Below are 13134 nucleotides of genomic sequence, written 5' to 3'. Positions count from 1 at the left end.
TTCATGCCCCAAAAAATAAAAACAAGGAATAAAACACCAGACAAGTTTTAACAAGTTTTTAATGTTTATTAAAATAATAATAATAATAAAAGTAAATTTCAAACCAGCAGTCTAATGTGAAATTGCAGGAGATATACATACACATATTGTCATATAAAGCAGTTAACCCAGTGCTTCTCAAATAGTGGGGCGCGTGTGACCCTGGGGAACAGGCTTTTTTTTTTGGCAGTACTAGAATAAAGTGTAATTGCGCGTTTACTACAGCAGGGGGCAGTGGCGCTCTCATTGTTACTTCTGTCACGTTTGCGACAGTGCAACATTTTACGACTTACAAGACAAGTTAGGATAGTCACGGTGGGGAGGGGGGGCGCGAATAGTTTTCTTCTTGCTAGGGGGGGGCGTAACAGAAAATAATTGAGAAGCACTGGTTTAAATAAAGGTTAACCTAAAAAAAAAAAAAAAAAAGTGAACCCTGAACTTTGAACCCGCGGTGACCCCGCGGTGACCCCGTGGTGACCCCGTGGCCCCGCGGTGACCCCGTGGTGACCCCGTGGTGACCCCTGGGTGACCTTTGAACCCTGAACTTTCAACTCAAGTTAAAAATCGAAAATGTGCACATGACCCCGTGAACTTTGAACCGACCTTTGACCCCTGGGTGAACTTTGAACCGTAAACTTTGACCTTTGACCCCTAGCTAATTACGTTTATTTTATTTTTTTTTTTAAACCGGCATAGCAGAACGATCCATGGTCTTCAGATGCCGCGCTGTCGCCATCTCCTGGTCAGTTAGTGAAATGCTTTTGCTGATGTTTTTTTTTCTCTCAATTAAAACAAATCAATCAGCCAGTTGGTTTTCTTTATTTAATATCTATTATCAGACAAAACCAAATTGTGAATCAGTCACCTAGGCTATAGCAGAACAAACAATCCATGGTCTTCAGATGCCACGCTGTCGCCATCTCCTGGTCAGCTAGTGAAATGCTTTTGCTGTTTTTTTTCCCTCTCAATTAAAACAAATCAATCAGCCAGTTGGCTTTCTTTATTTAATATCTGATATCAGACAAAACCAAATTGTGAATCAGTCACCTAGGCCAGTGCTTCTCAAATAGTGGGGCGCACCCCCCTTGGGGGGCGCGGTGCTATTCGTGGGGGGGCGCGTGTGACCCTGGGGAACAGGCTTTTTTTTTGGCAGTACTAGAATAAAGTGTAATTGCGCGTTTTACTACAGCAGGGGGCAGTGGCGCTCTCATTGTTACTTCTGTCACGTTTGCGACAGTGCAACATTTTACGACTTACAAGACAAGTTAGGATAGTCACGGTGGGGAGGGGGGGCGCGAATAGTTTTCTTCTTGCTAGGGGGGGGCGTAACAGAAAATAATTGAGAAGCACTGAGTTAACCAAATGTCTGATTTAATTCGCGAATATAAAAACAAGGAATAAAACACCAGACAAGTTTTAACATAAATGTTTATTAAAAATAATAAAATAAAAAGTAAATTTCAAACCAGAAATCCAATGCGAAATTGCAGTAGATGTATTGGATAACAATATTTAGGCGTATATATGCATCGTAATTAACCGGGAAGGTACGTCACTGGCTCGTAAAGTCCCTCCTCCAACACTCGCTGGCGCTGTTGATTGGTCGTGGGCGGGACGATTCGTTGAACGATTCGTTTGAACAAATCTGAGCGAACTGATTTTAAAGATTCAGTTCACCTACAAGAACTGAAATGCACATCACTATTGCGTATACATTTTGTCAAAATTTCTCTGTGTGCTCGCCCCTCCCCTCCTGTGTGCCCATGATCAGTGTGAACACTCTCACTTGCCTCTCGTGTATTTATTTATTGTATTTATTGTCTGACCCTCACTCCCTGTCAGATTATTTGTTGTCGCTCGTTTCTTGTCTCATGTTCGTTCGGTTTTTGTTTGCCAGCCCTGTCAGTCCGTTCCGTTGATATTTGTTAGGCCGTTATGTTAGTTTGCCCACAGTTTACAGTATAAATGTAAATCACGTGTGTAGAGTAAAAATGTCATTTAAAAAATAAATAAAGGTGGAGACCTGGTATGAAAAAGATAAATTTATTTAATGTATTTAATGACATGTTAAAACAGAAAAGGTCAAGCGAGGGTCCAGTTGAGGGAGAGCAGCAAGATGACGGAGATTCCACATGTAGAATGCTCTCGTTTAACAACAAAGAAGAAAGAAGACTTACCAAAAGAGGACATACGGACAAATAGATTAAAGGAGGGAAAAAAAAACAATGCAACCAGGCAGAGGAGGGAGGAGAAACAAGAGAATTCAACTTGCTTTTACCTACAAAAACACTGTTTAGCCACAAGTTTGACAACTGTCTGTCTGTTGTAGAAAGTCATTTGACAAACAATAATAAAGATCATCTCCATGTAATAAGAATAGTATCCTGGTCACTGAGAAGGGATGGTAGAGATAAGCAGGCCAATTAGTTCACCTCTCTCCAATAGACCGAAGAAATCCAACAAAGAAAACTTGAACTGAAATGCTGTGCCAAAAAACACACAAGAGTGACCTTATTGTCTCTCTGTGACATCCACACACAGGCAAACACACTTATTGGGTGAACCATTGAGAGGTCATTTTTGGGCTGGAAAAAATCCCTCCGAGTGAATCTTCTTCATCTTCTCTTCAGATGAGAAGAGAGTGTTGTAACATCAATAAAGAACTCAGGTGATGAAAGGTGTGTCTTGCACAGTCGTCAGGAATCTGTGTGAGGGAGACTGGCTGGAGGATGTCCTGTGTTACGGGGCTTGGGAGCCCTCGACAGAACCGTCCCTGATGCCGATAGGTGCGCGAGGGACAGGGTGGGCCTGTACCTATGAGACTAGATTGCCAACTGTCTAGCGTGGAGCCGGTGGCCCGTTTTAACAGGTAGTGTGTGTGTGTGGGTGGGGGGGGGGGGGGTAGAATGATAGAGGTGAGCGGCTGGGGGGGTCAGGAGGGGGCACACTAAAACAAGAACAGAGAAGATGCTGAACGACAACAAATGTGTGACTCTCAGATGTACGTTTGTTTTGCGTGTTTATAAGGCTTCAGCCATCTCGACAACAGTTTTACCCTCATGTTCATCCACCCGCCCCGGGTTCCTCACAGCTGCCCGACAAGACAGTCCAATTCCACATCCATAGTGTCTTCAAGGAGTCTGGCGGAGATGAAGTCGAGCTGATTCAACCCCTTCAAAATGGCCGACAAACCCATCCGGAAAGTGGTTGTTTCACACACACATACATACACATGCGCGCAAACGCCCCTCGCCCCTCACCCCCTTGGCTTATCCAGTGAGTTCTTAGCACATGGAGATGGTTACATTGATGCCTAGGTTGCCGTTTTCGGCGAAGAGCTGCGCGATGGACGTGTCGAACACCAGACAGTCGCTGTTCATAATGGCGGTGGCGATGCCCTCGTGGATGGAGCGTGGCGTGGCCTCCCAGGTCAGGCGGCGCCGGTGGCCGTTGAGCTCCAACCGATACGCAAAGTTCTCCGCTTGTTTGCGAGTCCCAATGAGTTGCACGATGGCAAAGAATTGTTGGTGGCCGTCATATTTCTCCTGCTTCTCCAGCACCAACATGAAGTGGAAGCCGAAGCACGACTGCATCATCACCCAGTCCACTGCGCCGGGAAGGTTGATGTCTGTGGCCAAGAACACAATGTCTTCCCCCTGGAAGAGACCGCAAGTACATCAGTATCCAATTGAAAAGAGGTTGAAAATGTCCCTTTGAACCCAACGTGATAATTACAGGATGACATTTCTTCCCGGATTCTCACAGCTCATTTTGAAGACAAGCTTGTTTTCAGCGTTCAGTCCAAGTTTAGAAATCAATAGCAAGCTAATTCCACAAGCATGAGGCTAACAAAGTGAAAGAGAAAAGACTTTTTACTGGAGATCTAGGTGTATTTTGTGGCTGTAAAAGTACTTTTGTTTTGTAAATTTGGCATGGCATCATTTTTGCACAAAAGTAACAACCATATAGTGGATCAGCCACTACTATGAAAAGATGGACGAAAGCGCCACCCTGTGGACACTCTGTAAAGCAAGTGCTGACCTGCAGTGTGGTAATGGACTTGTGCTGGTGCATCAAGTGAGGCATGACGGCATCCAGGGAGCCCTGCCACTTGCAGGAGGCGCCGGGGCAGGGGCAAGAGTACGGTCGGAACTCGCAAAGCTCTTCGTGCTCCGTCTTGTCGGTGTGCGGCAGCGTGACTTCGCAGCCTGACGAGGCGTATTTGCATGGGAAGAGTACCGAGTTGGCCACCTTCTCCATAGCCAGGTTCCTGATGGAGCCCAGCGGCCCTCGACAGGTAGGGCAGCAGGTTAGCTTGGGCCGACAGTTGGAGCATACCTGAGGAAGGACACAAAGATACATTGAAGGAGGGGCAGAAGTTTTGAACTCTTAAGACCAGACAGAGTTGACTGCAACCCCCGGCCGGTCGCAATTACAAACGTGTGCAAAATTTGAACGCTCCATCCAGGAGGTACTTGTGAGCCCAATGATGAACACTTCTTGGCTGATACTGGCCATCAAACAGGACTCTCCATCCTCTGCTTTGTGTAACATGTGTAATCATGTCAATAAAAATGTTTTATAGTTGCGCCAACAACATCACTGTCATTTTCTTTTTTTCATCTCTCTCTGACAGGCCAACAGGAAGTATTGAAATTTCTTATTTTCCCACTTGTTGGTTATCAAAAACAGCATTTTGGAGAACCATCAGAGAGCAGTAATTGATTGTTGCAGCGGCTAATTTCCTGTTGCCTGACAATATTTGGATTTGGTTTCCTTGCCCTGATCACAAACGGCATGGCGCAATTTTTTGAATAATGTTTTTAAGATAGAACAGTATATTCTTGTCTGATTGGTCATTGGACAACAATATTTTGAGGGGATCTCAAGCCCCAAACTTTAAAAGCACAGAGGAGTACAATATATGTTATGCAAGGCATCAAAAAGCTTAAGACTTCATTTGTGGTTATCTCTAACCTATTACGGATAGCTAGGACAGTATATGATTGGAAAAGGGAGCATCTCATCCACACAGGCACTCAAGTCCAAGTGCGTGGCCGGCCGGACACAGTAGTCAAATGAGTGGCTGCTTGATTCCATCCAATTCGACCTTTCGCTGTACTAAAACAAGAGTCCTGGTATGCAATATGCACATTTTGTGACGTAATGAACACATACCAGGTGTCCCGACTGGCACTGAAGGATGGGGGGCAGGACATAGTCAAAACACACGGGGCACTCAAACAGGCTGGCTAGGTCACTGTTGGAGGCGGTGGTCCCCGACAGGGTGGGCACGCGCTGGGAGGCAGGGCACTTGGATGTTCCTGTGGGGAGCGCGGTGGCAGTCTGGCGACTCATTTCTGACCAAAACACAAATAGAGGAAGGATTTTCGTCATGACATCGCCAGTGTTTTCATGTCTTCCTAACCCCAAAGCAGATTTTAATCCAACGTCAAAACTACCTGAAATTCAAAGCAAACCATGTGTGAATGCATAAAAAGCCCCCCCGACCCCCACTGCGCTTTGTCTGCAATTGCCTTGTACAGGTCATAGGTCATGGGTGCGTAGACTTTATATGCACTTTGATTTTGCATCTAGGTGGCAATCGAGATAGTCCAAGGCCAGGGTCACAATCAGTAAGCATAACCATGTCAAGGCAGGTCCTTGCAGGGTAGGCAATGACTCAGTTGCCTAATTCATTTTAAGGACCACGCCATGACCACATCAAGGAGAAGCGTGACACAGAGGACAAAGTCATATCTCGATTTGGATCCTTGCAGAACTCTTAGTAAGTGGTGTATTTAACATTTAGAAAGGCTGCCGAGGGGCACGGCAATCCTAGTCGGTAAGCCGCGGAGATTAAATGACAATTTAGCTGGCCATATGGAGTGAGCAGCATACAGCTTGATAAGTAGCAACATGGCATGCTTGTCAGAGTTAAACACTATTGTTTGCAGAGGAGGCATGCAAGGGTGCTTTGAAGCAGCATAGGCCGGACTCACCTTCGTCCATAAGATTTCCAAATAGGGCTTTCGTCTTCTCTTGAAATGTGGGGACCTTTGCAAAGAGAAAAATGGGGAGGGGGGAGAAAAACAATCCCAGTTAGTCTACTGTAATAATTGACACAACACACTAAATTAATTGGTTACAAAATGTGTTGAATGAGCGGTACCGCACAGATTTTACTTTCCTGTCTCTGACAATCAAGGAGATGATGCAATGTTTGGGCAATTCGGACCACTTTTATTCAAAACAACACATGTAAAACACTAAGATAAGACTTAACATAAACGTAAATAGTCTTGTAAAAAAATTGATACAATTCCAATTGATTAGCACAATAAATAAAATAAGTATCCATGAACTACTTTGTCTCAACCCATTTGATATGGTCATTAGTGCATTCTTTAGTCCAAGTTAGACATTACATCATCCAAAATGGACTGCTGCTTCTAACAAGAGATGAAATAATTTGATGACCACACATCAAATCAATGGACTCATCTCCATGTTTCCATTTCTCCAGATTTGGCTGCACCCCCTTTTGGGACTTCAAACTGACCAACTGGCCAATTCTCTAAGTGACACCTAAATCAATAGGCATTGAAACGGGAATTGCTGCTTTCATGACCAGTTAAAACAGTATTTCTTTTCCGCTGGCTACAAAATGAAGCCCAAAAAAAATGAGAGCCTTATTCAAGGACACCCTGCCATTTATTTGTACACAGCCTGATTTGAACCATCGCCCTTCATAGTCCAAATGACAAAGTGCAAAAGGTGGCAGCGTCACACGACAAGGCCCATTTCCCTTTGGCCTTTTCATCACCACTCACCTCCTCCATGGCGACTCTTCGCTCATGTTGACAACTGCTACAGTCGCCCTAAACACACTTGGATCATATTTCACTCAAGTGGGCCGCCCAATGCTTGAGGGTATGTTGCAGCTGCACTATTGCAGATAATACCACAGATGGCTTTCTGCTGCACACCATTCTGCAAATGAATCCATTAAGTCTGTCAATATGTGGTCCATTGTCATATGGATGGTGACGGGCTTGTTTTCAAACACAGGTCCTTATGATTTCCAAGCATGCATGTGTCATAAGATAAGCGCCGTTATATCGCTATAACTTTAAAAAAAAAAAAAAAAGAGAGAGAAAAGCCCAAAAATGCCGATTTGAAGAATGATTGCAAAACACAAATTTGGCCACATGCCGTTCCGGAAGGAAATTAGGGTTGTAGAGGAGGGAAATCCCCAAACTCTTGCAAGCTCTCTGGGCTGCTCCTGGAGTGCAGTCGGTGTCACTGCAGGGTGTGGAGCTCAGACGGTGTCCAATGTCAGCATAAACAGAGTCATGATCACACTCACTTATGCCCGCCCCGCCCCCTTCTCTTTCCCCATATTAGCCAAACTAAGAACTCCATTTCTATTTTCTTCATGCACCTACTCATGTCAGGAGCTGTGTTTTCAGCAATACAACTCTTCATTTTGGAGCCACATCCTCTCTCTCTCTTTCCCTATGCTTCCCCCCAACGCCAACATCTCTCTACTGAGCAAAGGGCTCGGATTTCAGTCTTGTCTGTCCGCGGGCTCTACCACCAGCTGTGCTCTCGGACGCCCTTCCTTATTTTCTTTTCACAAAGTAACGCTTATTGCAAACGGCCTGAACACATGGCCTCCAAATTTTGAAAACAGCATCACCATCAAAAACGAATTCCAGCTCAAATGTGTGTGTGTGTGTGAAGCGTACTTTTCAGATTATTAAGCGCTCCAGAGTATAAATTTTATTTTAAGGGAGAATGGATCATTGGATCGGGGCCATCCGGCCATTTCTTTGCCCAATTGAGGTTCAATCGGCATCAACTCACGGGCACGCGTCGGAGCGGACACAAATCAAGCAAGCATCATAGGAACAAAGCGTTTGTCAAGCAGCAACAATCGCATTCGATTAAGACAATTTCAGCCATGAGCTTGATCCAATTTACAGGGAAAAGATAAATGGAGGACTGGAGAAGACGGAGAACAAAGCCTGGCCATCAATAGGGCACAAGAGGTCATTAAATAGGCTCTGGTGGGACATCTGAGTACGTAGCGCGCAAACACGTGCGATTGATCATTCATTCACGACTGATTGAAGTGCATTGACATCATTGACAGGATTCTCCCAACACAAGTGCCAGACTTTCCTTCGCGCGCTACGCGACAACTCTGGTGAGGTTTGCCACAAGCGTGTTATCGGTTAAACCAAACAGGAACGCCATCGTGGATGGAATGCACTGTCCTGTACACATTTAGGCAATGTATTGATTGACTCAGAAAGCCTGTATTCCTTACAGGCAGAACCTGTGTGATGTGATTAATAATAGTCATTTGTGTGAGGACAATCATGTTGATGATTTCCAACTATACTTACAAAATAGATAAATATCAAAATGCAATACCCCCCCCCCCCCATGAATCAATGCCAGTGTACATTTTAAAATTGTCACTTGTACAACATTCCTCGAAGAATAATACAACAGAGTTTTTATTTTTACAGTGTGTATAATAGACAGGCGTCAGCAAATGTACTGCGCGCGACATGGCAGGAAAAAAAATCCCACTAAGAAACAGAGACCAGGAGAAGAATTATTTCGCATTGGTTACTTATGACAGCTCAGTAATAAGGAGCTTCTCTAAGTCGCCTGTTGATCCATTTCAAAAGTGGTACGCTACAAACAAGAAGTCCCTGTTGGCCTCCTCGATTTCAGCTTGTTAGTCGTGTGTCTCCAAGCGCTGCCTTTACTGATGTAAGAGAAGTTTCCCGCCACAACCGAGGCCATCCTCTTTCGTGGTGGAAAAAAAAAACCTCGACGACTGCAGGTCGAGCCAAATATGCCTGCTGCAAATAGTACATACTGTACTTCTGTACTGTACTGTGCAGTAGAAATGGGGCAATAAAGTTGCGGCTGTTCACAGTACACTCAACCCATTAGTGATTTTAGCCAAAGAAGACATTGCACAGTATAGCGGGGGGGGGGGGGGGGGGGGGGGGGGGGTTGACACTGCAAGGAGTGTTAGGGCACCACTGTTGATGATGCTTGACTCATTGAGTGTTATAGCAACGGGCTACTCAGCTGATCACTAGCATTTATTCGTGAGCCAAGTGAAGAAAGGCTAAAGGTGCAGTGTAAGAGTCTATTACCTCAAATGTATCAAATGACTAGCTAATTTCAGAATTATATAAAAGACTGACACTCAGGTCGAACTTAAGCCTGGACAACAGTTAGTAGCTCTTAATGTGGCTGATAAGGGGGGGGGGGGGGAATAAAGCTTCTCTTACACAGGAGCATTAATCCCCCACAAGCACAGACGCTTAATGACAACAAGCGGTCAAGAATGTAGCGCCTGTGCTTGTTCACATTACAACCAGGTCTACTTACAGCAGCCGATTAAAAAGATAAGATAATGTTGCAGGACGGAGACGTTTCAATTGCATTCTAAGCTCAATGCCGACATTCAAGCCTCCACTTCAAGTCACTCACTGCAACCACAATCGAGTCAGGGTTCATCTTTTACGCTCTCGGTGAACCGAAGCAACTCTTTAACTAAGAAAAGAAAGAAAATATTGACGTTGAGTCAAGCCGAGTCAACTAGAAATGATATGCTTTTCTTGACAAAACGTCGGCATATTCCTTGCTTGCTTGTGTTACCGAGACACAAGGCCTTGTCGTGACGGAGAGCAGTAGCCTTAGCATACAAGCTCACGAAATCGATCAATTGTTATCTTAGCGAGCCTACTAATAACCCAACAAACGAAAACGTGTCCATTTCCTAGAAGCAACGCGCAATCATCGTCCGAACGCGACAATTGAAGGGTCATTTCAAAAGTGAAGCCTGCAAACAAGTTAGCATCACGGCTGGCTAATGTTAGCCTAATCGAAAGGAAGCTAACGCTGTTGTTTTGACCACAGCACACTCGCTCCCCCCGAAAAAGAATTATCGTCTCCTCTCGCCATTAATAGCCACGACCTGTCTTACCTCGGAAGAAATATCCTTGACTTCACCGCCGGTAGAACGACGTACAAGCTGAGAAGGGGTCGACAGCGGCTCAGTGTAGTCCGTGTTTCCTTGGTTAGCTGCGGGGACACACATTCGCAAATGCTCGTGAAGCAGAGGCGAGACGCCAGGCCAGGCGGGCGCTATTACTAGCAACTAGCAGCTGCTCGGGCTCGCGTATGCTTGTTGAAGTTTGCCTCGGGAGCGCGCCCTTCTCTTGCCGTCGGTATGGATGAAAAAGATTAATTGAAAAAGTGAAAATCTAAATGAAATCATAAATAGCGGGATAAATAAAACTACAAAACGGAACGATACAACAATTATTATTATTATTATTATTATTATTATTATTATTATTATTATTATTATTATTATTATTATTATTATTATTATTATTATTATTATTATTATTATTATTATTATTATTATTATTATTATTATAAATCACAAAACACCGTCTGGTTTCTAAGGTTGAGACAAAATTGATATTAAGATGCCGTATTGTGGATGTTTTTCTTGCAATTCGGCCATTATTACTTGTTGACTTATCAGTGATCCCTTTAGTGAGGGCACCATACTGTGTTACAGTTATCTTGATGAACTCAAATGGCACCTTCATCATCAACCCTCAATCTTTTTTTAGCAGTGCACAAAGGAAGAACCATCAATGGGCACTCTTTATAGATTTTGTTTGAAGGTTCAAGATTGACTTTTCTCTCAAAAAATGGGGCAAAAATATTTAGGGTACTGTTGAAAAGATGCAACAGTAATGAATCAAAATTAAATGATTGCGCTTACACACAGAAAATTGAAAGTAATGGAAGCAGAAATGAAAATGTGTGTTGCTTGAGGTTGGTGATTAGGGGGGGTCGGGGTGGGAAGTAGGAAGTTGGTAAATCCAAACCCCCGAGAGTCTTAAGCTACTCTGGCATGCTGGAATTTGACTTTCTGCTTGAAAAGAACAGCCCATGTGTTGTTTAAACTATTCTAATCCTGACAAAGACAATGAAAAAAGTGGTGGAAAGCCACAGACAGAGGTTTTGAACAAGATGCGTGTCGTGAGGATAAGAGGAGGATAGAGAGGCTGAGGTTACCAGAAACAAGCGGGAGAAAGGTGACTGAGAGGCAGCCAACCACTGTTCCCACTGCCATCAGCAAATTCCACACATAACTGCATGGCAGCAGACTCTTGTCCACTTCATTTTGGCTCTCAGTGGCTCCTTCCAGAGGTTTGATGGATTTCTTATGGAGAACACGGTCCAAATTACAGTCAAGGCCCTTGAAGCAAGGGGAGTTGCACTGCAGAGAGTAGAACGCCCATGAAGTCGTTCCGATCAACATCCTTCTTTCCATTTTTGATACAGCTTCTCCTGGTCGAGGTTACGGGTGACCTGTGCCAAGCCCAGTTTGCTTAAAGGGCAGACAAACAAAAATTCACGCTAACATCGGTGCCTGTGTCATGTCAATGATGGAAAAGGAGGAAAATGAGATGCTGACCATAGAATTTAACTTACAGAGACTTTTACAGGAAGTATTACCAGTAAAATAAATAAATAAATAAATAAATAAATAAATAAATAAATAAATAAATAAATAAATAAATAAATAAATAAATAAATAAATAAATAAATAAATAAATAAATAAAACACGATAATACAAGACAAGAATGCACACTGTAAAGTCTTAGGCTTTAAAGATTCACCTTTTTGTGAGCACGCTTAAAACTGCAAATTGCTAGTAACCCAAATTGGGTGAAAAAGCTAGAACTCAGCCAGTATTGAGCAACTTACCAGTATAGCTGTGGTTAGAAATAATATGCATTTTATTACCAACATTTTCTTAGAAGAAGACGCAACCCAGCCATGTTCCTTGGGTGGGCTGTCAACCCTGCGCAGGATATGAATACCTAACACTGTCCCAAGTTAGCAATGTTACCCAGGCAACCATTCAGCCACCGCCAACATTTCCTAAGAATGAGAGGCCCTAACTATTTTTACACATGCTATTAAAAAGTGACGTCCATAATATAAGGTTGTGTATGGGCGAAATGCCATACACGTTGAATTCACTTTTAAGGCAATGGAAAGGATTGTGTGTTGTTGTTCAAATGTTCCACTGTTGTCAGGTTGCTAGAGTGACACAAATTTAAACAAAATGTACGTATGTAACAAATGTTTCCATCTGCTGTGTGTTTTCTCTTCCTTTCACTGTTTTCAACACTCCGACTTCTGCCCCCAAGGTCTTGAGACTTGTCTGCATCTCATTACCTGCTGGCATGTGGTGGTCGGTGCACTTACATAGCTACGGGTATTTATAACCATAACTACAGAGACAAAACCGCAACGCAAGGGGTAACGGCAGTTTTTGAATTCAGTCAAAGTTAAAAATAGGTGGCGTAGTGATGAGTTTTTGGATTATGGATCTAGAGTGAGCACTCCTAATTTGTTTCTATTCAGAACAACAACGAATGACATTAACTTGAAAGTTGTACTACAGGAATTACAACAAACCCTGGACACACACCCAATGACATCACCGACAATGACATTAGCGCAATAAGTAATAATTAATACAAAGTGTAAAGTGTTCATTTGAACACCCATAATTGGGTCATAAAGTGAAACTATGAATAATCAAACTCATATTTCATATTCTAGGGCACCCAAAGACCACCAACATTTCATTCCAGTGACAAATACAGTAGAATTTTTAAAAATTATTATCATTGGCATACAATTTTAAACAGTTTCTGAAATACAAAATATGGTATATTTTCTGGTCAAACCGTTACATAACACTTTAACCTGCCAAGCTTTTATACGGCTCTACTGACCCCTAGTGTAAGCAAGCGAGATTGCCAACAATGAAGGTATGAAAACGATTCAGTACGGGACATGCAGGGCAGACGGGAAGAAATGATATCATCCAATGTTTTCAACAGTTGACAGCATTTGGAATCTTGGTAACATTTCTTTCTTGTTCTGGGTTCCCTTCCTTTTATAAGAACAATGGTCTGTGGATTCAGAGAAGTTGACCAACTTGCTGTAGTCAGAAA

The 13134-nt window shown here is 43.3% G+C and overlaps 1 protein-coding gene across 1 annotated transcript; it reads right to left on the bottom strand.

Annotated features, from left to right (window-relative positions):
- Window positions 1-2066: 2066 nt before the first annotated feature.
- Window positions 2067-10255, bottom strand: siah1 (siah E3 ubiquitin protein ligase 1). The gene is made up of 5 exons (XM_061283002.1): window positions 10061-10255; window positions 6042-6096; window positions 5218-5399; window positions 4081-4377; window positions 2067-3695 (listed from the first exon to the last, which is right to left on the bottom strand). The coding sequence occupies exons 1-5, from the start codon at window positions 10172-10174 to the stop codon at window positions 3324-3326; spliced, it is 1020 nt and encodes a 339-aa protein (XP_061138986.1). The 5' UTR covers window positions 10175-10255; the 3' UTR covers window positions 2067-3323.
- Window positions 10256-13134: the final 2879 nt, after the last annotated feature.

This window comes from Syngnathus typhle, linkage group LG7 (genome assembly GCF_033458585.1).
Source record: "Syngnathus typhle isolate RoL2023-S1 ecotype Sweden linkage group LG7, RoL_Styp_1.0, whole genome shotgun sequence".
NCBI lineage: Eukaryota > Metazoa > Chordata > Actinopteri > Syngnathiformes > Syngnathidae > Syngnathus > Syngnathus typhle.
The sequence above is the reverse complement of the archived record's forward strand: the minus strand, read 5'-3'. Positions and strand labels throughout refer to the sequence as shown.